General features: G+C 37.6%; 1 protein-coding gene across 1 annotated transcript; it reads right to left on the bottom strand.

Moving 5' to 3' along the window:
* Window positions 1-924: 924 nt before the first annotated feature.
* Window positions 925-1,248, bottom strand: prr15la (proline rich 15 like a). The gene has a single exon (XM_052132745.1). It carries the CDS (start codon window positions 1,246-1,248, stop codon window positions 925-927), a length of 324 nt encoding a protein of 107 aa, XP_051988705.1.
* Between the last annotated feature and the right edge of the window lie 21,853 nt (window positions 1,249-23,101).

Below are 23,101 nucleotides of genomic sequence, written 5' to 3'. Positions count from 1 at the left end.
CAGAAAACCCCACCATGTTTAGATACAATTTTATAAAATATCTTTATACATATCAGCCTTTGTGAGTTATACCTGACACACCTGACACATGCTCACGCTCGCTCTCTCTCTAAAAAAAAAAAAAAAATATATATATATATATATATATATATATATATATATATATATATATATATATATTTTATTTTTTTTAATCTAAACCCACAGACATAAAATAACTTATAATCACAACAGGCACATTCATTTAAAACAGAAGACATTTTGGTCAAGCAGGTGGTTTGGAAGCCATAACATGTAGCCACTGTTACTTCAGATCATCATGACACATAAAAGTGCATACTAGGGTTAAGTAGCATATCTACATTATAGTTATACAGTAAAGATTAGAATAGCAGTCCATATGGTCTTTTGATATTGTAACCTAGTCATATTGCTCATAATATTCCTGCATGAATTCTTCAGTCTTTTGAATAAAAGGTGCTGGTTAGCTGCAATTGTACTTTACACCACATAAAACAAGAAAAGATGCTAAAAATAAGTCCCTACCTAAAAGTCCCTACCATTACTATTGATATGTTGTGCTGGTATAATGATTAATTTGGTTGACTTTAAGTGGATTGTTCTGTGCGCTAAACATTTTATGTGAACATAAATGTCTGCTCTTCAACCCCAGTGATTTGAACAAAAACAATAGGGTGCAGTCCTACTGTGCATATCTGTGCAGAAACCTGATCTTTGGGATTGTAACTCTTTGTTCCCAAACATCACAATAGATCAGTCACTAATTCAGTGGTCCTTTTCTCTCTTTAGGCAGCTCAACCTCTGGTGATTGTAAACAGCGGAGTACGTCAATGGAAGAGTCCTGCATAGTCCGAGGCCCTCTCAACTGCATTACACACATGCTAGTATGTTTACACAGTGACTCTATTTTCCAGTTTTATTATTCTCATTAGTTGTAGGTTCTTTCTCAGGGAATAGTTCGGGGTTTTCCGCTAGTGTCGAACGGATTCTTTTCTTTTCTTTAAAGCGGCCTGAATGGGAGACCTTTACATGGCGTCCCTTTGTTGCTGTTTTGTCTACGATGCGTTCCAAGCGGGCATTAAACTGACTGTCCGCAGATGTGTCGGGGGTCTCCCCGGTGTTGCTGATGTGGTCTCCGGGGATTTCATACAACACCTTCGGCTCTGATTTCTTCTTACGCAGGAAGGTCAGTTTCCACCAGGCAGGGGCAGGATCTGCAGTTGCCATTGGGACTTAAACAGACTTTGACAGCTCTGCAAAAGAAGCAGAAAGCAAGATTTTAAATTCAACTGAAGTTTTTTAAGAAAAGCAAATGCATACAATAAAGAAATTATGAAGAGATCTGGCTATTGACCTCCATGTGTAGCATTCCCTGTTAACAAGCCAATTGAAGACTTGTATGTTGGTTTGATGCAGTTCCGTGCTGTTAATCAGCAAAACCTAGCATGCAAAGTTTGTTTGCTAGTAGTTTTTTTTCTGGTGATGCTGGTTGACCAGGGAATTTGTGCTAATTAAGCTAGTCAAGAAGCCTTGTTGGAACAGTAGGCCTTAATAAGAAAGATCACCGTAAACATCTAGTTCTTTATTAAATGGGTACAGCCATTTCTTCACAACACAAGTAATAAGAATAGTGTTGTAATGTGTTAGCTGATATGTGTTAGGGAGTGTACCAAGGCTCATATAAGATCTGTGTCTTGCATTAGCTGGGGTATACTACTGAATTTTTTAGTGTAATTCAATAAGTACCATATGGTACAGATATGCCTGGTTTTAACCTTTAGTGCTCTGGTTACAGGCCTCAAATTTCACACTCGCTAAATTGAAGCTCTATGCTAGGTGAATTGAATGCTATACATACTGTTTCAGAAATCATGTTTATGCTAAAGCATACCCAGTGGTGGTACTTTAGCATTTAATATGAAAGACTGCTAAAATTGAAGGATTGTTCCAGGCTCAATTCAAGTGATGCTCAATCATTTGAGCATTTGTGGAATAATATCGATTACCACAAAAAAGAAAAGACAAAAATGACTTTTTCCTAATTTATTCAAACAAAATGTTAAAAAAAAATGTGGTTACAATTAGGCACTTACAGTGAAAGTGAATGGGGCCAGCCCATAAACATTACACTGTTTCAAAAAGACGTAAAAAATGTCGTAACATGAATTAGTGTGATAAAATCACATGGTAACCATATCTGTGTAAAGTTATTTACAATATTACAACTTTGTTGTCATGACTATGTAATGCCGGTAAACCCTGTAATCTGATAATCACCACTGATGTACACCAATCAATCCCTAATTCTATCACACTAAAATAATGTATGATTTTTATGTTGTATGGCTGTATTTTCGAATCAGTGTGTAGCCTATGTACTGGCCTCATCCACTCCCATTCAACTACAGTTGTACTTGAACTTGAACTTCTGTACAGTCAGAAGTTTACATACATTTCGGATGTAGTCATTAAAATGACACAAGTAATTTTTCCAACAATTGTTTACAGAAAGATTGTTTCACTTTTAATTGACTATATCACAATTCCAGTAGGTCAGAAGTTTACATACACTAAGTCAAGCCTTTAGACAATTTGCCAGTTAGCTTCTGATAGGAGGTGTCCTGAACTGGAGATGAACCTGTGGATGTACTTAAATCATACCTTCAAACTAAGTGCCTCTTTGCTTGACATATTGTGAAAATGAAAAGAAATCAGCCAAGACTTCAGAAAAAAAAATCTGGACATCCACAAGTCTGTTTTGTTCTTGAGAGCAATTTCCAAACACCTGAATGTATCATGTTCATCTGTACAAACAATAGTATGCAAGTATATACACCATGGGACCATGCAGCCATCATACTGCCTTGGAAGGAGACACATTCTATCTCCTAGAGATTAACATAGTTTGGTTCAAAAAGTGCAAATCAATCCCAGAACAACAGCAAAGGACCTTGTGAAGATGCTGGAGGGAACAGGTTGACAAGTATCTATATCCACAGTAAAACAAGTCCTATATCGACATAACCTGAAAGGCTGCTCAGCAAGGAAGAAGCCACTGCTCCAAAACCACTATCAAAAAGCCAGACTACAGTGTGCAAGTGCGCATGGGGACAAAGATCTTACATTTCAAGAAATGTCCTCTGGTCTGATAAAACTAAAATTTAACTATTTGGCCATAATGACCATTGTTATATTTGGAGGAAAAAGGGTGAGGCTTGCAAGCCAAAGAACACCATCCCAACCGTGAAGCATGGGGGTGGCAGCATCATGTTGTGGGGGTGCTTTGCTGCAGGAGGGACTGGTGCACTTCACAAAATAGATGAAATCATGAGGAAGGAAAATTATGTGGATATATTAAAGCAACATCTCAAGACATCAGCCAGAAAGTTAAAGCTTGGTCGCAAATGGATCTTCCAAATGGACAATGCCCACAAGCATACCTCTAAAGTTGTAGCAAAATGGCTTAAGGACAACAAAGTCAAGGTATCGGAGTGGCCATCACAAAGCCCTGACCTCAATCCGATTTGTGAGCAGAACTGAAAAAGCGTGTGCAAGCAAGGAGGCCTACAGTACAAACCTGACTCAGTTACACCAGTTCTCTGGAGGAATGGGCCAAAATTCCAGCAACTTATTGTGAGATGCTTGTGGAAGGCTACCCAAAAGGTTTGACCCAAGTTAAACAATTTAAAGGCAATGCTACCAAATACTAACAAAGTGTATGTAAACCTCTGACCCACTGGGAATGTGATGAAAGTAATAAAAGCTGAAATAAATCATTCTCTCTACTATTTTTCTGACATTTCACATTCTTATAATAAAGTAGTGATCCTAACTGACCAAAGACAGGGAATGTTTTCTATGATTAAATGTCAGGAATTGTGAAAAACTGAGTTTAAATGTATTTAGCTAAGGTGTAGCTGCAGGCTGGATATCACCAAATGGGAATGGAATCTCCCAAATGTGGCTTCTCCAGAAGGGGGCGGGGATACTCCAAAAGGGGGTGACACCTCCACACACTGTGAGGGTTAGGTAAGGGCCCCGCCCCTTTTTGATGCAATGCCTGCAGCTATAGGCCTTTATCACAGTCTGCGTGTCGTTACATTCGGCTCCAAATAGTAGCGTAGCCAAACATGCGGCCATTGATCTGTCAATGGACGATCGCAGTTTTTCTAAACAAATTAAGCCTTGAATGCACTCAGCACTTCACCATGTGTTATCTAGCAATTTAATGTGTAATTGTATCTGAGCAAGGTGATTATCAGCGCAAAGTTTTCCCAGATCACGAGGAGCTGAGGATTATTGTGCTCAACTCAAGTCCGAAGAGACAGCGTTTAAGTGTTTTAATGTTGTTGTTTTTACTATTGCAGCATGCTCATCTCCTGTTTGTAAATATAATACAGTTGTAGACACTGGGACAGTTTCTCCTCTAAGTTTTATTTACATTGCATTCGGTTGCGAGTGGACTCTTCAGTCATCATTAGGGCCATAGCTAGTAAGGTGAAAGGTGGTAATGATTCTAGGGTCCCAAAGGTCCAGGGGGGCCTACAACAAATTCAGTACTGTACTATTTTAATAGGAAAGGGGCCCAGGGAAATATATAGACAGGGGGCCCAGAATTTCCTGCTACGGCCGTGGTCATCATACTCAAATCACGAGAATATAACCCCACGTTTACAAAGATTAAACCAATTATATTCTGTAATCAGACTCTGGGATGGAAATGTTTCTTTATTTGAACATTTTTAAACGGATCTTCTGTTATACATGGAGATTATATAAATTACATGAAAGCAAATAATCTGTATAATCTGTACTTGGAATATAATTAGTTTTTTTGTGATTTACTGTATTCCCCTGTCTTGTTCTAATGCTCTTTAATGTGTAAAGGTACTCTTGTTTGTAATATATTCTTATATTCCTTTAATAAAAAACGTACTTTTACACTGTGAAGTGTTCCCTGCTCACATACATCCTGTTTAAAATAATAAAAAATGACATAGTTTTTCAATATTTCGTTATCTCCCAATTAATGATTGTAAGTTGAGGTAGGTCCGTTTAGAATAAGTACTGGAGATGAATTGTACATAAAATAGTCCATAATTTCATACTGTGGGCTCTGCTATTGAAACAGACTGCAGCGGAAGTTGTTTTACGCAACTAAGCGAAGCTTCCGCTCTGCAAAGAGGAAGTGCAATGAAGGCCTATACCCTTCTCCTTCCATTAGAAGTGCCTTAATCTAACCACTTTTTTTTTTTTTTAAAGAAACAAGGGTAAGTCAAAATAATTGTTATCAATATTGGTGACAAATACTATCGATTGAGCCTGAATATTGTATTCTCTGATGCATAATCATTTTGCAGGTGGACTTTTCTACGTAAAAATCCAGATAAATGTGTAGATAAAAGTTGCTGTCTTGGCAGTTCATACCTTGAAAGCATTCAACACTCCCTTAATTTGACTATAACTATGAATCTGCACTTCTGTGGTGACTGTGGGGGAAAATCTGTTCAATTCCACTGAATGGATTTAAATACGCAAAAATGTGTTAAAGGGATAGTTCACCCAAGAATGAAAAAACAAAATGTTGTTTTATGACTTCTGTATAAATCAAAAGGAGATGTTAGCAGAGACGGACCACTTGTATCAAAATGAATGGTAGAAATGGGAATGGCCAAGGGATGTAGAAAAGGAAGTCCCTACTTACAGGTTAAAGAGCCAATCACCATTTAGATACAAACATAGCTTTTCAGTCAACTTGAGAACGCGTATGCGCATTAGCTGAACCAACCTGAAAAATAGTGTTTTTTAGTGTGGTCTGAGCAAAATTAGCACAGTTTATAATACAGCTTTTGTCAGATTTTTACTGCTGATTTGAAAAATTGTCTTTGATCGCGATCTTGACCAACCGTTTTGGAGATTTATTGGTCTTTTACCATTCAAGTAGATATAAGCTGTACTTCTATGCCACTTCTATCCATAGAAAATACCCGGGAGTGTTCCAAAGATGGCCACTGACTGAACTGATTTGCCTTGAAAGGGATTTTGATGTTGGGCAGAATGTTAGCCTTAGTTACCACTCATGTTCGTTGTATGGAACGTGACTGAAGCTAGCATTCTGCCTAACAGGAAGATAAAAAGCAACATGAGGGTGAGCAAACAATGACAGAACACTGTCCCTATGCATATTTTGTGGTTGTAGGCCTACCACACTTATTCACACATGGACAGCAATGTAAAAATACCATGAGTTCAATTGTCATATCCTGGAAAATTTTACCACTTTATTGCACATGATCAAATCACCAGCTGAATCAGACTTCTGTGAAATATAAAAACTAAATAAACCACAAATAAACTCCCACACTTGCATTCGGATTCAAAGGAAAGCAGTTGGCCGTTAACTTCCAGTTGCTTGGCAACTGAGTGGTCATTTTCATACGGCATGCTAATTTCTGTTCGATCTCTGAGGGCTTTGACTAGCAAACAGAGATCAGGAGGTGCTGGCCAGGTACCTTTTAACCTAACAGATATGAACAGTATTCAGTTAAACTAAAAAAGAGCTCGGCTTAATCCTAATGATTAATTCATCTTGTTTGATAGGCACAAGTGCGGGGAGCACATATAACATGTAGGAAACCGGTTAATCTAGCGTTGCAGCAAAGTTGCCACAAATTCGCCACTCTTCAAATGGCACATTGTCTCCATAGGTTTACTGCAGGTTCACCACCTCCGGTGAAGAGCTGCAAACTTCTGGCAAACATTTGTGGTGAATAGCAAGCTCATTTGCATGTGAAAATAATGTGAGCGAATCTACTGCAAGTTTGCTGGAACTCTTGATTTTTTTAGCGGTAACACTGCATTTAAATTTTTGATGGCAGACTAAAGAATAAATTAAATACAGGTTGTTTTCTTTGTAATGTTAACTGTGTGGTTGTCAAAGCACAGCTCTAATGTACCACTAATGTCAGATGAGTTTTGCCATAGGCAGTAGGTGTGTCCCAAACCACACACTTCTGCACTATTCCACTTCATTTTGTAGTTTAAGCAGTTTTGAGTAGTATGTTAACACTGAAGATGCAACATAAAGAAGTGTACTAGAAGTACTCGGATGATGCACTAATTCAGCCGTCAAAAACTTTGGAATTTGGTGAAATTTTGGACACTTCGTGCACTCAGCACTCGCAGTTTGCCGTACTTAGTGGAAGGGGCTGAGTTACCTGGCTGCGTGGCTGTTGACAAACGCACTAAAGCTAGTGGCAATACACCACATGCGTTTGAACGTCAAATGAACAGGTGAACTTGAACTAAGTTACGTGCTAGTCAGAATACGTAACTTGCGTTGTAAATATGCCGTTTTCGTAAAAACGTGCTATACATAATGCATAATGCAGTAATCGAAACTGTCTAAATGAGAGGAATTCACAACAGAGTCATTTCTAGCTAATACTCCAAGACACTAGTATATTCAATAAATGCTTTTGTCATGTCGTCATCATGTTGTGTTCACGTCATCATCATGTTCTGTTCTGAAACTTTTATGTTTAAGTTTTTCCCTCAAACTACATTTCCCATCATGCACCTTCCAGATATCCTCATCACACACACCTGTTCCCCATTCCCTCTGATCACTGTTCCCAGCTGTTCTTTGTAATATCCTTTGTCCTCATTTGTATAGATAGCCCTCATGTTTCCCTTCATCTATGTCAGTTTTTGTTCGGTTGTTAGCATAATAGTTTGTTAGTGTTATATACAAAGTTAGCCAGTAAACTGTTGTAGTGTTTTGATTTCCCTTTAGTTCAAGTGTTTTATTTTCATCATTGTTTCATCTTCTTCTGAGTATCTTAATAAATATTTCTGCATCTGGATCCACACTCTCTCATTTTTTGTTTTTGTTTTTTAGTTTTGTTTATTTAACAGGGACAATACACTAGGCATTGTTACACACAGACAACCAATGCCGTGTACATAGGGCATATAGCATAAAGCTAATTTGCATCCCTCGTCCCTGAATCATCTCGTCCTTCCCAATAGTGTGACAGCTATATTTGAGGAGCATAGGTTTTCAGGACTGTTTTTCATGCTGTTTAACCTTCCATACTGTACAGTCCTTAAATAATATATTTTTTAAGTAGTTTATACATTTTTGGAAATATTTGAATATTCAGTTAAAGATTTGTCTGACAGTTGGATACGTGGTATTATTGTCAATCAAAATAATTTTATTTATTACAAATATTTTTGTCATCTAAAATTAAGTACAATTTTAGTCAGAATATAATTGACTACAATTAATGAATGAGAGAGGAAAAATATTGACTAAATGTAAAATACTTTTTTCTTTTTCTTTCAAAAGACAAGTAAATGTACAGTAAAAGATGCAACAAAAGTGAATTGACTGAGGCTAACTTTCTGCCTAACCTCTCCTTTTGTGTTTGACAGAAGAAAGTTATACATGTTTAGAACAAGAGGGCAAGTAAAACGTATGATTATCAGGCTGTATCTATTTTTTATTTATTTATTTATTTATTTTTGTCCTGAGTCATCCATTGAGTTTCAACAGTAGCTCTCTGAAGACATTTCTATTAATTGAATTGTTCCTGAAGGTGGTTGGAAAGAACATCAGGTGTTAATTGGAGATCATTGGAGAGCTTCACTCTGGGGAGAGTCACGTTCTGAGGGTGGTGTGGTAAATGCTGACTAAAAGTAGAGCAGAAGTCAGGGCCTGTGGTTCAAATGCAGGTAGCCTGAGGCCAGAGGACTTACATAAGAGTTAACACGTTTAGCTTTCATTTGAATCATGATGTCGGAGAGCAGAAAGCATCACAGCGTGTAAAAAGCTCCTGTGGTTAAGTTCAAAAGGCCAGAAATGTACATTGTTGGCTAGTTGTGTAGCAGCATCACAAAACTCATGTTTTGTGGTGGTGAGGGTTATACTTATAAATGTATGTTAATCTCCTCCCAATAGCCTCATAACTCTTTTAATAATTTGTTCGAGATGGTGAACTAGTAAGACAGCATACAGTACAACATGGCTTGATTTTTAGGGAGGGGAGAGTCCAAAGTGCTGACAATAGCCGTCCAGCCAATGAGTATACATTTCTTATGACCAAAAACCCACCAAATCCAATCGATGCCCCTGCCTCACACCTTATATAGAGACAGATATAGAGTGTGTAAAACCAAACATCCAAATACAATATGCCAAAAATAAACACTGTAAACTCTACTGTTGTCATTACTGTGAAACTCAAGTTGTTTTCATTAAACATTACTGGATTTCAAGTTTTGGCCTCATAAATCAAGTCCTTTGAACTTCTTAAAAAGCTATAGAAGATTTTAAGTGGTAATAACTCAAACGATTCAGTTAAAAATGGAGGCTATGGGGAATACCCACAATCCCTTGCGTTTTAATCATTTATTTGTGTCCTTGGTCAAAGTGAACATATGAGAGCATTTAAACAGTTGTTTTTAAGAATTCAGAGAGGTTTTAGCTCTTTTGTAGTATTTATGTTGTTTTGGTGCAAATAGTTGTTTTGTGTGATGTCACCATTAGGGTGAACTGTGCCCCCTTTGGTTAAATTGCACCCTGTCATCACTGTCTTCATTCCCTTTGTGCATCTACACATTTTTCAGTGGAAAATTGAAGACTATTTATTGATTCAGTTATAATCTTCTATGTGAGCTGTGTGATCTAAATTCGAGTTAATTCAACTAAAATTATTATGTAGAAATGTTTAAATCGAAAATCTGAGTAAAGTCTACTAAGTTGAATGAACCTAATTGCACAATTTTTGGAGATGTAATTACTACGAGAACATTCAATAAATTGAGTAAAGTCAACTTATTAGGGATTTCAGTTTATTCAACTGAGGCACTCGTGACTAGACTCTGGAGTTTTTATCAAGTGAGAATTATAAGGTTTGGTTCACCCATTATTTGATGGGAATTCATGAACTTCAGATGCACCAAAGCTTTTGGCCTAAGAGGCTCATATCAATAACACTGCAGTTACAAGGTATGGATCACTTTAGTTTCAGTTTATCATGTTTAGGAGGTCATTCGAACCTTAGTTACTGTCATAGCTTTCTTGATTGAATTTCATTATCTTTTGTTACCGTATTTATGAGTATATTCAAAATTCGTACAAAGACTTTCATTTTACCTGTTGAACTTGTATTGTTGACACAACTGAAAGAAATGTTTTGCATTTCAAAGTGTTCACTTGATTGCCATACCCCCGTCCAGATGGCACGATTAGTCAGTGATAAAGGTTCACTGTTTGCTATGAATGTGTCATCAAATGTGCTTCTGTCCAAAGGTCATTCAAATGCACACTTTATTCTCTATAACATCTAGAACTTAAAGATTGTCATTTGATCTGCATTTTACCCTTTGCAATACCCAAACAAGTAGCTTACAGTAATTGTATCCATAACCTAATTAGTATTATTATTAAGCTTACTGCAACATTAATTGGCTCGCTTAAGGCACGTTCTTTTCACCTCAGTGAATTCTGGTAATAAGGCTCACCTGTGCAAGTGAAGGTACTGTATGTCCGTCGAGACGTTGTTATCTGCCTTCCAGAGGTCACTTTCCACCTGTCCAGTATTTAATTTCTTTGCTCAGTCGAGTCCAGCAGTTGAGGTCATCACCCTGTTGGAGCCCTGAAACTGATTTATGTCTTTGTTTCCTGAATTTAATTTGCTTCTCTCTTTTCTCTTCTGCCTCCTCTATGGCTTGCCTATCTATCTCTTTCTGGCAGTCAGGTGGAGATTCACAGGTACGTGACTCCTCCCTTCTGGAGACAAACAAAATTGGGCCCCTCCTCCCTCTGGTGCTTCAATAACAGGGCAATGGTGACATCAGCATGACAGAACAATAGCAAATTTATTCCTGGATTGGGTGTTGAGGATTAATGACTGGGTTAGCTTTTGATATTACATTTCTGTCTAATGTGTAAGTGGGCATGAATGTTCACGGCTGTTTGGAATCTGATATTCTATAATCAGCAGAGTTTGTTGCTTGGGGTGGTGTTGTATCAACTTGTTGATTCAGACTCTGAGGAATTTGTCACAAATGGAATTTGTTTCTTTTTTTAATGACTGAATCTTTAATAATACTTTAAGATGTGTGTTTTGCCCGATGCTTTGTCTTTCACATGTTTTATTAGAAATGCACGGTACTTTAAATAGTAATCATAACTTTCCAGACTGACTCCAGAACAAGTCAAAACAAGTCAATCAAGCAAACATATTTCTAAATTAATTAATGTTTGTAATTGTAAGGGACTGTTCTTAGAAAAAGGCTGCTTTAAAAATATATGTATTGTGAAAAGGATAGAACACAGACAGAAATGTTCACATGGTGCTAACGAAAGACGGGGGCTAGTTGTCACACTTTTTTGTAGTGACTATGTCTCAGGGTGGGTTTACTTTTGAAAGTCAATTTCTACATTGACACATATTTGAAGACTTGCAATAAAAAAGCTATTAAACATTTTCACTATTGGCATTTGGGCCAACTTGCCCCAATAATGGCACGTTTTGTCACACTATATGGGGTAATTTGTCACAATGGAAATTACCACTAAACCAGCAGCATTGATTTTATGTGAACACAAGAGGATGATAAGGGAATGTGTCACAACCATCGCGGCCACAAAAACAAAATCTACGCCTCTTTTTAAAAGTATGCCTGCATCAAACAATCTAGTATATAATTTATTGCAAAATTCCAAAATTATTCTAATTTAACAGGGTTTTGAATATGACACATAATCATATTGTTACTGAGCTACAGCCTTTGTAAATACATGCCTGTGTGGCAACTAGCCCTGTTTTGCAAAGTGTGAAAGAAAGTGTGAAAGGAAGGAAGGAAGGAAATGCGAAAGAACGTGCAAAAGAAAGTGCAAAGAAATAAATGGCTAAAAGATTGTGCAAAAGAAAGAAAGAAAGATCTTTATCTTTCCAGTAGAGGGTGGGCACTCAGTCCTGGCTGTAAACTCCCCGCAGTACTGGCTCTGTAATCTGGCAGTGGTTTGAACACAGACAATGGCCAGAGCAATGCCTGGTGCCAGGATGCCCACTGATGCGATTAGACTAGTTGGGGGATACTAATGGCTGACCGATGCATAGCTGGGTGTGTTAAGGGGGACTTGCACTCTGTCTTGGGGCTGATTGGTTCATATTGTGCATTGGCGACAGGGTAGAGTATGCACAGTTCATTCATGGGGATTAAATAAACACAAGCCACATTTCATGACCCGCTCACTCAAAGGGCGTGTGGGGCTGCCCAACGCCAGCTGGGCTCTGGCTTTGGGAGCACGCTCATGCCAGCCAAGATCTTCTGCCCCACAGTCTGTAGAACACACAGTCCATTAATCATTATCTTATAGCTTCTGGTGGGAAATTTAATTTCGCTTGACTAGAGTCATTTTAATTTCCAATGGGGAAAGTTTGAGGGATTTTAGGCATTTTGTCTATTTCTAAAATCTGATATTTAGTTTGAAGAACCATTGGTGGTTTAACATTAGCCTACACATGAAAGTTTTCATTATTAAAACAACTCAATCAGACATTACTCTCATTAGTTCAAATGATATCTGATTAATAGATATGTTTTTTTTTTTTTTTTTTGTCTACTTGTCAATTTGTTTTTGCTTTATCTATGTGCTTTCTGTAATATGTAAGAGTTATCTTTCTCGTGATACAGTGTTATGTAATGTATATTATTAGTTGATAATAAAGCATTATAAAAAACTAAATAAATAAACAGCACGTTTTTGGAATACAAGATGTTTTGTTGTGCTAGTGCGCCCCCGAGTGGTGAGACTCTTAAACAACACGTTTCCTCTCACAGTGTGGGTCATCAGTGCTATCTTGTATTCATCCACCAGGTGGCAGTAGTATATACTAGTCGTCGTGGCTGCCTCAAGCGCCACAACAAACAGAAATAAAGTTGCATGGGATCAGTCCATTGAGAGAATGAAGTTATGTTGGTCCATAGAAGTAAATAAATTGACAGAGAGGCTGATACCGTTGTTTTAAAGGAAGAGAAGTGAGGATGACGCCGCTAAATATGCTTGGTTTCTTTGTTTCAAATTCAAATGAAGATAATCCTCCCGTTGTCATTTACATTTCCCATTTACTCATTTTCTCTCTCCTCCTCTTCCCCATTATGGAGTAAACAATAGTTCTCTCATCGTCTGGGAAAGAATACAGCCAATAGAGTAATAGTGCCTGTGTGCTGTGATTTTAGTGACAGTGAGTAGACAATGGACAGTATAATGGGGTTGGAAACACAATTGGTGAACTGTGTTCACTGCATAACTTAAATTAAATGAAAATGTAAACGAAAGGGCTGTTCAATATCTGTCTACGGTCCAAAATCTGGCATAGAGCATGCTCTTACCAAAATCTTTGCTACGTGGCTAACAGACCTTGTCTTCAGACAGTCAGTCAGTCGTTCTTGACGGTGTGGTGAGGGGACACTGAAAGATGGCACCCTTGGCAAGACATCCCTTCTTTCATGGCTCTCTGTCGTTCCTTTGCTGTTTTATACATAGTGTCATCTTACTGAAGACACATAATCATACCCTGTTAAAAAAGAGAACAAGACTATATTTCCAACATTAGATGAGCTCAGACTCTATAATAGATACAATTATAACCATTGCATTGATGTGTTGTTGTTTTTGTTATTTCTGAATGTATATTGGATGAATGTATACCTCATAAAATGTGTATATCCCAGATCAACAAATTGGGGAGACGTTATCACACGTTGTACTCCAGTGAATATTTGTCAGGGAAGATTAGATTTATTTGTGAAATTCAATTGCTGTATAGGCACATACCTTTGCTACAAGACAAAAAGATATTGCACATTATCCTGGAAAAAGATGCAGTTGATTGAACACACATTGACCTTTTGTGACAACATGCCCCAATAGCCTGGCATTCTGAAAAGGGCTCTTTTCCTAAGAACACAGTTGAACATTTCAGTTAAAATCTGCCTTCATTACAAAGTTGTTGCTTGCTTGAATCTTTGCTAGTTTGGTTTTAAAGTAGAGATGGACCGATATATTGGATTTTTGCCAAAAACAGATTTTTGCCGAAAGCAAATAGTTCCAAAAAGAGGCAAAAATCTATTTTTTGTTCCTCTATGTTCTCAATTGAAGCGAGGGAACCTATATATTCATCTTCATCTGGTGAAGAAATAACTGTCTTTTGTAATGGAGCCAAGTCTCTGTCATTTCACAATTAGAGTCCCTTTTAAATAGTTAGATGTCCAGCATTATGCACCAAAACTTCATTTTTGTGGTTATTTTTTAACAACTACACAAATAAATGATGATATTTTAATTTTAGGCCACATCCACACTTGGTTTAAGTTTAAAACCTCCGTCTTCGGTTTCCCAACGTCACCGTTTTCCAAAGTATGCCTTTTTGAAGAGTGTTTTCAAAAGTCTCCATTTCTGATGGATGAAAACGCTGTTGCAGTGTGGACAAGAGGCGTAAACGGCCCAAAATCAGTGCGGTATCAAACAAAATTAGAGTGTATTGGAGTGGACTGCATACTTGCCGTAAAAAAACAATGACATTAGGAAACTGAAAATGGTTAGTGTGATGATTAGTGTGGATGTGTCCTCTTGCTCTTGTCACAGCTAGTCTCTCCTATGGAGGCTTGACAGAGGCTGTCTCAATAATACATTACAAGTCTGTCAGGTGCTGGGGAATGTGCCAACACAAAACCTGAGCCCACAAAACCCTGTTTCGTATGGTTATTACATTATCATAATAAGATTGAAGAGCGAAGTTTCACTCTAAACTGTTGATTCCGCTGGGAACCATCGTGACTTGAGGCCTGAGACTCAAACTTAGCGTGTTTATTTATATAAACAGACACACTCCTCCAGCCAAACCGAAGCATCCGCAGCGTGCTGCCTTTCTGGCGGGCAAAAGGGTTAAAAGCGATCGGCAGGCATCAGTTTAATCTTAATCAACCGAGCTAAAGAGGAGTAATGGAACCTGCGAGCTGGGCACGCCTGTGTTCCGCCACAGATTAGCCACTAATTTGCATAGCGCTTTCGTTCATCCACGTCGGCCCGACGACAGGCCGTCCTCCCCGGACACAGCCATGCGTAGCCTCCGGGGCCATTTTGACAAATGGCTGGCCGCGTAGCGCTGTCTTTGCGACCAAGACGGGGCAGCGAGAGCGACGGTGATTGATAGTCTGACGGAATAAATAGTGCAGAACTTATTCTTTGGCTTCTTTTTCTCTAATAGGAGTACAAGAGGTGTTTAAAAACCTGCATAATGGAGAAATATGAAGCCAAGCGCGGCAAGAGAGGGAAGGAATGAGTGGGTTTGCCAGTGTTTGAATGTGTGTGCTTCGGTGTGAATGCTGAATGTGTGGATATTGTTCAGGCAAAGAGTTTGTGTAGAAGTGCTTGTATTTACTTTTCTTCTTTGATCTGTCACTTTTTTCAATAGCTGTGTATGGAATAGCATAATAGCATACTACTGTTAATATTTCTTCAGCATACAGTATAATATGCACATTTTCTATATGCATGGGACAATTGGATGGCATACTACATTTGCCAAAACTCTACATAGCACACAGAGCTGGGAACTGTATCCCACAATGTAATACGCTTGAATGGACCAACCTTTTCAATTGTGATGAATGAACTGGAAATAATTTCATATTAACATTCTTTTCTTGATTCATTATTTGATTGAATTGAAAGGAAACAAAAGTCTTGGACTGCCAAGACTGAAGTCGCTTCCAATCAAAATTAGAGTAAAAATGCAAATTAAAGGTATATTCCAGATTCAATACAAGTTAAGCTCACTCTATGGGATTTTTGGCATACTGTTGATTAACACAAAATATAATTTCAATTTGTGACCTTTTAAAGGATTTATTCACCCAAAATTCAAATTCCTTTATCATTTACTCACCCTCATAATATCCTGTGTGTGTGTGTGTGTGGCTTTCTTTCTTCACCAGAACACATTTGAAGAAAAATATATGAGTTCCATTCATATATTCCATTCATGTCAGGCCCCCTCCCCCATCTGAGGGTTGTTCCCCCCTAAAATATCATTAAAATATGTGTATTGTAAATAATATAATGATATATTCTTAAAATATTTGTTTAAGAAATAAAATAATACAAATGCAAACGGTGCAACAACAAAAAAAAAACCCTTCAAAAATTGCTCTTGAGAATTTTTATGTTTATTGTCCCCCGCAACATTTTGATGACATTTTCGCCCCTGGACCTCATTAACTTTGCTAGTTATTGGAAGTGAAGGTTTATACATAAAGGGATAATTCACCCAAAAATGAAAATTCTCTCATTATTTACTCACCCTCATGATATCCCAAGTGTGCATGGCTTGCTTTCTTCACCAGAACACATTTGAAGAAAAATAGAAAAATATCTCAGTTCAGTTGGTCCTTAAAATGCAAGTGAATGGAGATTTCTCATTTAAAGCTCAAAAATTCACAGACAGTCATTATAAACGCCATTGATATGACTTCAGTGGTTAAATTAATGTCCTCTAAAGTGACACGATAACTTTTGGTGTGACAAAATATCAATATTTAAGTACTTTTTTAAGTACGTGATCACATTGGCATTTGAAACACACAAGAACTGATGCACTCGAGTCACAGCCGGAAGAGCAGCGCTGTTTACAAGTGAGAAGGAAGAAAGTGGTACAATAGCTTTGGTAATTTTGGTTTAGATCTGTATTTATCTGTTACTTTACTCACAATGGTGCGTTTGTGTGCTGATCCTGGATGTCTCAACCGAGTGGAGAACGTTAGATTATATCTGAATCATGACAATGCATCACACGAGCCACCGCTTGGACTAATTTATGCTGACTGTCTGTGTTTTTTGGAGCTTCAAAGGTCTGATCAACATCTACTTGCATTTTAAGGACATACAGAGCTAAGATATTTTTAAATTTTTCTTCAAATGTGTTCTGGTGAAGAAAGAAAGTCATACATATATAGGATAACAGAATTACAATTTTTGGGTGAACTATCCCTTTAACGTACTGTTAATGGGGCCAGTCAATAAAAGTGAACATACACAAAATTTCAAAAGTACAGTAATAAGACATAAACATTATGCATAATAACATGATTTTAGTGTGATAAATAACTTAGGCTACTAATTGCAGGGTTTTGTTGCCATGACAACAATGTTGTAATATTGCATATAACTTTACACAGATGAGGTTAGTAAGCGATTGTTTTTTTACACTAAAATCACAAGTATAACATTGAGTATACAGAACAATGCAGTAAGCAGTCCACTGGTATTTTATTCCAAATATAGCCAGTGACCAATCAGCATTCATCACTGACAAGAGCAAATCATGTTTTATCATCATCATCATTTTGAGTTATAAAATATGCAATAATTAGCAATACCCAACTCCATTTATGTGGGATGTGAATAGTCTGTACAGGAATAAATTGCTGGAATTTAGGTCTGAGACTTGAACTGATCACATCCTCTCGATTTCATGGGCATAAATTGAAATCAACTGTCTATCTAAACGTTCCAGTTTTCAATATTATAACTGTGCCGTCACTCTCATTTTTATGCCAGTACTTAATAACTGAAGGAACAGGGGTGGGCCGAGAAAATCAGTCATGATGCCTCCTACATAATTTATTCTCTTGGAGATTCAGTCAAATTCTAATTCCAATTTATGGGCTGCGCAATGCGCTCATATTCTCCAATTTGTACAAATGACCACACAGTCACCTTTTACTCAGTACAGATATACTGAGCGGAACGACAGAGAACTGCATGAATTGACAGAAAATAATTACATTAGAGTGTGATTAAAATAAACACAATCCGCAGTTAAAGGCTAACAGAAACATAATCATTATTTTATTAGGAATTACAATGCTATATGTTTATGTGCACTTATGTTCTCTCCTGACCTCTCTTTCTCACATACGCACACACACACACACACTATATCCCTGGGTGGTTGTCTTTTTGCAGATGAGGGTGTAATAAGGCAGTATAATGAATTCATTACATGCTATCTGACACCATTACCATAAGAATGCCATACACATACATCAGCAAGGCCTGGGTTACACACTTCACCTCACTCAAATAGTTGCACGCATGCACGCACACGCACACACACTCACTCACATACACACATCACAGTGTGTCTCTATCTGCACAGCTGGACCTCCATATGATATTTTGGACATCCCTCAATCCAAAAACACGAAGATTCTCAGTAGAAAATTAATCTCTAAGACAACTCAAAGTGCTTTTGTATGCCCTGTGAACAGTTATATAGCACAGAGATTTCAGGGTGGTGGTGTGTTGTTGTATAAGTGTTGTTATGTGCTTTTCATGCAAAAACAAACATGCAAATAAAAAAAGAAGTGCACAAGAAAACAGTTTGATCTCATATACAGTACCCTGCCACAATCACAGTCATTTTATAAATACAGCAATGCCCACACACACACACACACACACACACAAATACTGTATACACACTAACACTTGGAAGAATCCTCCACGGGTAAATTAATACACAGAGATAGATCACAGGCATTAGGAAAAATAATGGTGTGGAATTTGTAGTCTCTCGTCTTTGGTCAAAGTGCTTTAATAATGTGTGTAATAATGTGACAGGGTGAGCGTACGTTCTGAATTATCTACGGTAAGTGCTGAAGATCTGTCTTGGTTATGAAAACACAACATCACTCATTCACGATAAAACTCGGCATCATCAACTCTGTACAGTCTTAGGTGTAGATTTAGGTAGGGATGGTAGGGACATGTCCTGACCAACATTTGGGTAATTTTGCCACATAGAAAATACTTCTGCTTTCATTTTCACTGTAATGAATATTAAAGTTTCTCAGTATTCTCATTATTCGTGTGCAAATTACTATCTGACTTCTTCTGAAGTGGCACATAAACAGCGTTGTCACGTGGCACCTGTTACTTTTCTCAGTGCTGTTCAGGATGCATCAATCAAAGTCGTTCATTTTACGAGATTACTGCAGAAATATTTAAGAAAAGGAGATTAGATGGGACGTCCAATCCTTGAATAAATGTTATTTTGGCTGATTTTTCTTGTATTTTCTTAATACCTACCTACATTATGAATATTATCCTTCTCGCAGTATGTCCCTACCAATTTTAAAACCAAACCTACGCCCTTGCATACAGTATATATGAGTTACGAATTAGATTAATTTGTAACACCTGTCAGAATCTATATCGTAACTTTCATTTAAATTATTACCAGGTGCTATATTAAAACACTACAACATAATATTCTGTTCATTTATATTGAAGGTTATTAGTTAATTAGACCATAATTCAGGGCAGATGGTATTTAAAGATGCTTTATTGCATTCGAGCTCTCGGGATCAAAACTCCAGAGAGATGTTTTATATATTAATGGAACTCATCTGGCTACAAACAATAATACAATTTCAGAAAATTCTCCTTAGACTTGGGAACTAATTTGAATAAATTACACCTGGAAAGTAAGATTAAAAAACAAATCGAGAAGTACAACTCAATGTTGCATGAACTCTGGTTTGGGCACGTGAAATGATTTAATGGTGAAGGGAACTGGACCGAGACTCTAACAGCTGTATTAATTAAAATGACTAATTAAAATGTGGCTTCCCTTATGGCTGTCCAATGAGATGTGATTGAAGATGACGGTGATCAAGATGTGGAAAACTACTTCTTTTTTTAAACCAGTTGACAGCTCGATTCAGTGCGTTCGGGAGAGAAACGGCCACTAACTATGTCATATAGAAATTCCAGACACACACACAGACACACATGCTTGGTCTGGTCTGTGCAATATCATGGTGCTTGGCTCTTGCCAGGGCTGTATGTTCACACACTCTTCCTAAAGCTCAATTTAACTTCTTGTGTGTAATAAATAGAGTTGCCAGATCATTTGGGCCATATGTGCTGTATCACACATACACACACTCTTTCCCTCTGTGTTTTAGGCACGCTGACTGGCAGCGTTCTGGGGACTGAATATGGAAATGTGATACGCTGCAGCACCTGGGAGTCTTACAGGAGACAGGATGTATGTTTGGGTTCTACTGGACTCCCGCTTGTTTCTGTTCTGTATATTATCCTGCAGTCTTGCCCTATGGCCTGTTAGGCCCCGGGCTCCTTTTGAGCCTGTCAATGTAATGTTCAGTCACTCAACACCATGAGTTTAATGGCAGATTTAACTGGAATTAAAGTTCAATTCTTTCACATGTTTAAATGTTTTTAATAAATGCTCTGGGTTCAATACAAGCTAAATGCATTTGTGACATAATGTTGATCACCACAAAAAAAAAAAAAGAATTTTGTGGTTACTGTAAGGCACTTACAGTGGAAGTGAATAGAGCCGGTTTATATAAGCTAAATACATTTGATATAAATACACATTGTGTTAATAGTAAAGCCACAAGACATAAACATTATACATTTAAACATTATTTTAAATCGATAAAATCGCATACTAACCTTCTCTGTGTAAACTTATGTCCATTACTGGGTTACAGGGTTTGATTGTCATGACAATGAAGTTATAAATTTTTTAAATGTTGCCCTCTGGCCGCGCTACAGAGCACTGAGCGCCAGGACATCCAGGCTCAAGAACAGTTTTTACCCTCAGGCCATTTTCCTCATGAACAATTAAACTCCCATAGTGCAATAATGTATAAATATGTAATTTACATATGTATGAAATTCAATAACTATACATACCCCTACCTTGCACATATATTACCACTTGCACATGTACATGCACCTTCTGTTATATGTCCTATTATTTGTATGTCTATTTACACTCTTACAATATTTTATATTCTGTGTCTCACTGCAATGTGTGCACTTGCTTGTTTCAAAAATAGTCCTTGTGGGCATGAGCTTACTTGGCATTAAAGCTAATTCTGATTCTGATCACTTATTATTTTCATGTCTATTGTAAGTGCCATACTGTAAAGTTTATTTTTATTTTTATGAACACGTCAAAATGTTGTGGTAGTCAATATTTTGCCCCAAATCCTGTTGATTGAGCTTAACTTGTATTGAACTTTAAAACTCAAAGAAAGTAATGTATGCTCTTCGCTGATGATAAGCAAATCCATATACCTTTGAGTATGTAGTTAGTCGGCAGTGTTGAGAATACATACTATAACATCATAAAATTGCTTCTTGTCACGTATCATTTGCATTTAAGCATAAGCATGCACGGATGCACACTTCTGAAATAGTACACACCATCCAGGCACTTTTGGAATTCTGTATTCAATGCTGTGTGAATTGGAACACACTAATTCTAATCGAGCATACTATTTAAGAGGGGTAGTATGTAAATAACATTGCAGGGAAAGAGAAAGAGAGAGATAACTGGGTGTGGCTAAAGATGTCCAATAGTATGAATGTGGGTGGCAAACACAGATAGAGAGAGAGAGAGAGAGAGAGAGAGAGAGAGAGAGAGAGAGAGTAGTAAAATGAGTGAGTCATGTTAAATGAATATAGAAATACTGTAAAGTAGTGAGGGGGCAAAAAAGAAATAACACTTTTGACTTTCTTCACATGGACTGGTTAGCTGGATTAAATTGAGGTTATGTTTTAATATCCCAACATCTTTAACAAAAAGGTCTGAAAGAAACTCATACCCCCAAATGCCACTCAATCATTGTAAATGTCAAAACTTTTATTTTTAGTGAAGATTAGCCCATTATGCACAGTAATTGGCCAGACACACTCACACAGATCACCAGATGTCTTTCCCTCTGGCTTGTCACCAAGGAGTTTCTCTGTACAAACAGCAGGGGTCACTTAGTGACCCTCTGAGAGGTTAAAGGTCAGGTTCCCAGCCTGGGGTATCCATGGTGATGGCATCTGGAGAGCTACACTAAAGTAGAATCTGCTCTGCTTGTCAAACTGTCCCACCACACACACACACACACACACACACACACACACACACACGCACGCACGCACGCACATGCACACACACACACACACACACGCACACGCACACACACACACACACACACTCTCTTCTGCATAGGATCATTAGGATTATAATCAGTATTTCTGTGTTGTCTTTCATTTTGAAGTTTTTACTATATCATAATATGGAACTGCTCTGTTATTTTTTTGTCACTTTGACATAAAAATGAAGTTGAGTCCTTTTTTTCTTTAGTGCATACAAGTAATTAATAATGATGGCGCAGGTCACATATATTTATAATCATATTGGTATAATCATATGTACTTAATTATATATCATAGGACATGCTGTACATAAACGAACACCAGAACACCAACTCCCACCCACATTACCCCATAAACCCACCCGTCCTGTTACCTGGGCAACAACTGTCCAATCTAGCTGACAGTGGAGTCCAGATCAGGCCCGGGGGGCTCTGTCTCCTCTCTGCCTGTCCTTGAGCCTTTCTCCCGATGGCTCCACAGCCTGGGCAGCTGAAAAACAGAACAGAAAGAGCTGTATGCATCTGTGTCTGTGAAGTCAGCATGCCTGGAGGCTGGCATTACAGCAAGGGCAAAGGTCATGTCTTTCTGGGTGGCTTCTTGTGTTTCATGCTGCTGAAAGGCATGATGTACAAACACAGGTTTTAATAAGAGGTTAGCATTAGGCGTTATTAATGTGTGAGATTTATAAAACATTTGTAAAATAAAATACATCCAAACTCTTTGGACACTTTTCAAATGAATTATTGTTAAGCATAGTTTTAGTACAGTTATTGGTACTATTAGAAACAAAAAGTAAAACGATTCTGAAAGTTTCTTTCACTATTTGAAGGAGATCACATATTAATTTATTATAGTTTGCAGAAAAAATGAATCAGAATGCTGATGAGTTTAAGCTTACTTAAAACTTCATTTACAAATGATAATTTGTGCAAATTGAAATTAACATCACTTTACTATCTCTATTGTTTCTCGTTGTGAGCAATGAGAGTAAATGGAGAGCAAAATGAGACTTTTGTTTACTGATTGTTT

The sequence above is a fragment of the Xyrauchen texanus genome, chromosome 8 (assembly GCF_025860055.1).
Source record: "Xyrauchen texanus isolate HMW12.3.18 chromosome 8, RBS_HiC_50CHRs, whole genome shotgun sequence".
NCBI lineage: Eukaryota > Metazoa > Chordata > Actinopteri > Cypriniformes > Catostomidae > Xyrauchen > Xyrauchen texanus.
This window is presented reverse-complemented; position numbering and strand designations above follow the sequence as displayed.

Excerpts from the sequence above, each read along its gene's own strand:
- prr15la (XM_052132745.1), bottom strand. The coding sequence starts at position 1,248 with ATGGCAACTGCAGATCCTGCCCCTGCCTGGTGGAAACTGACCTTCCTG.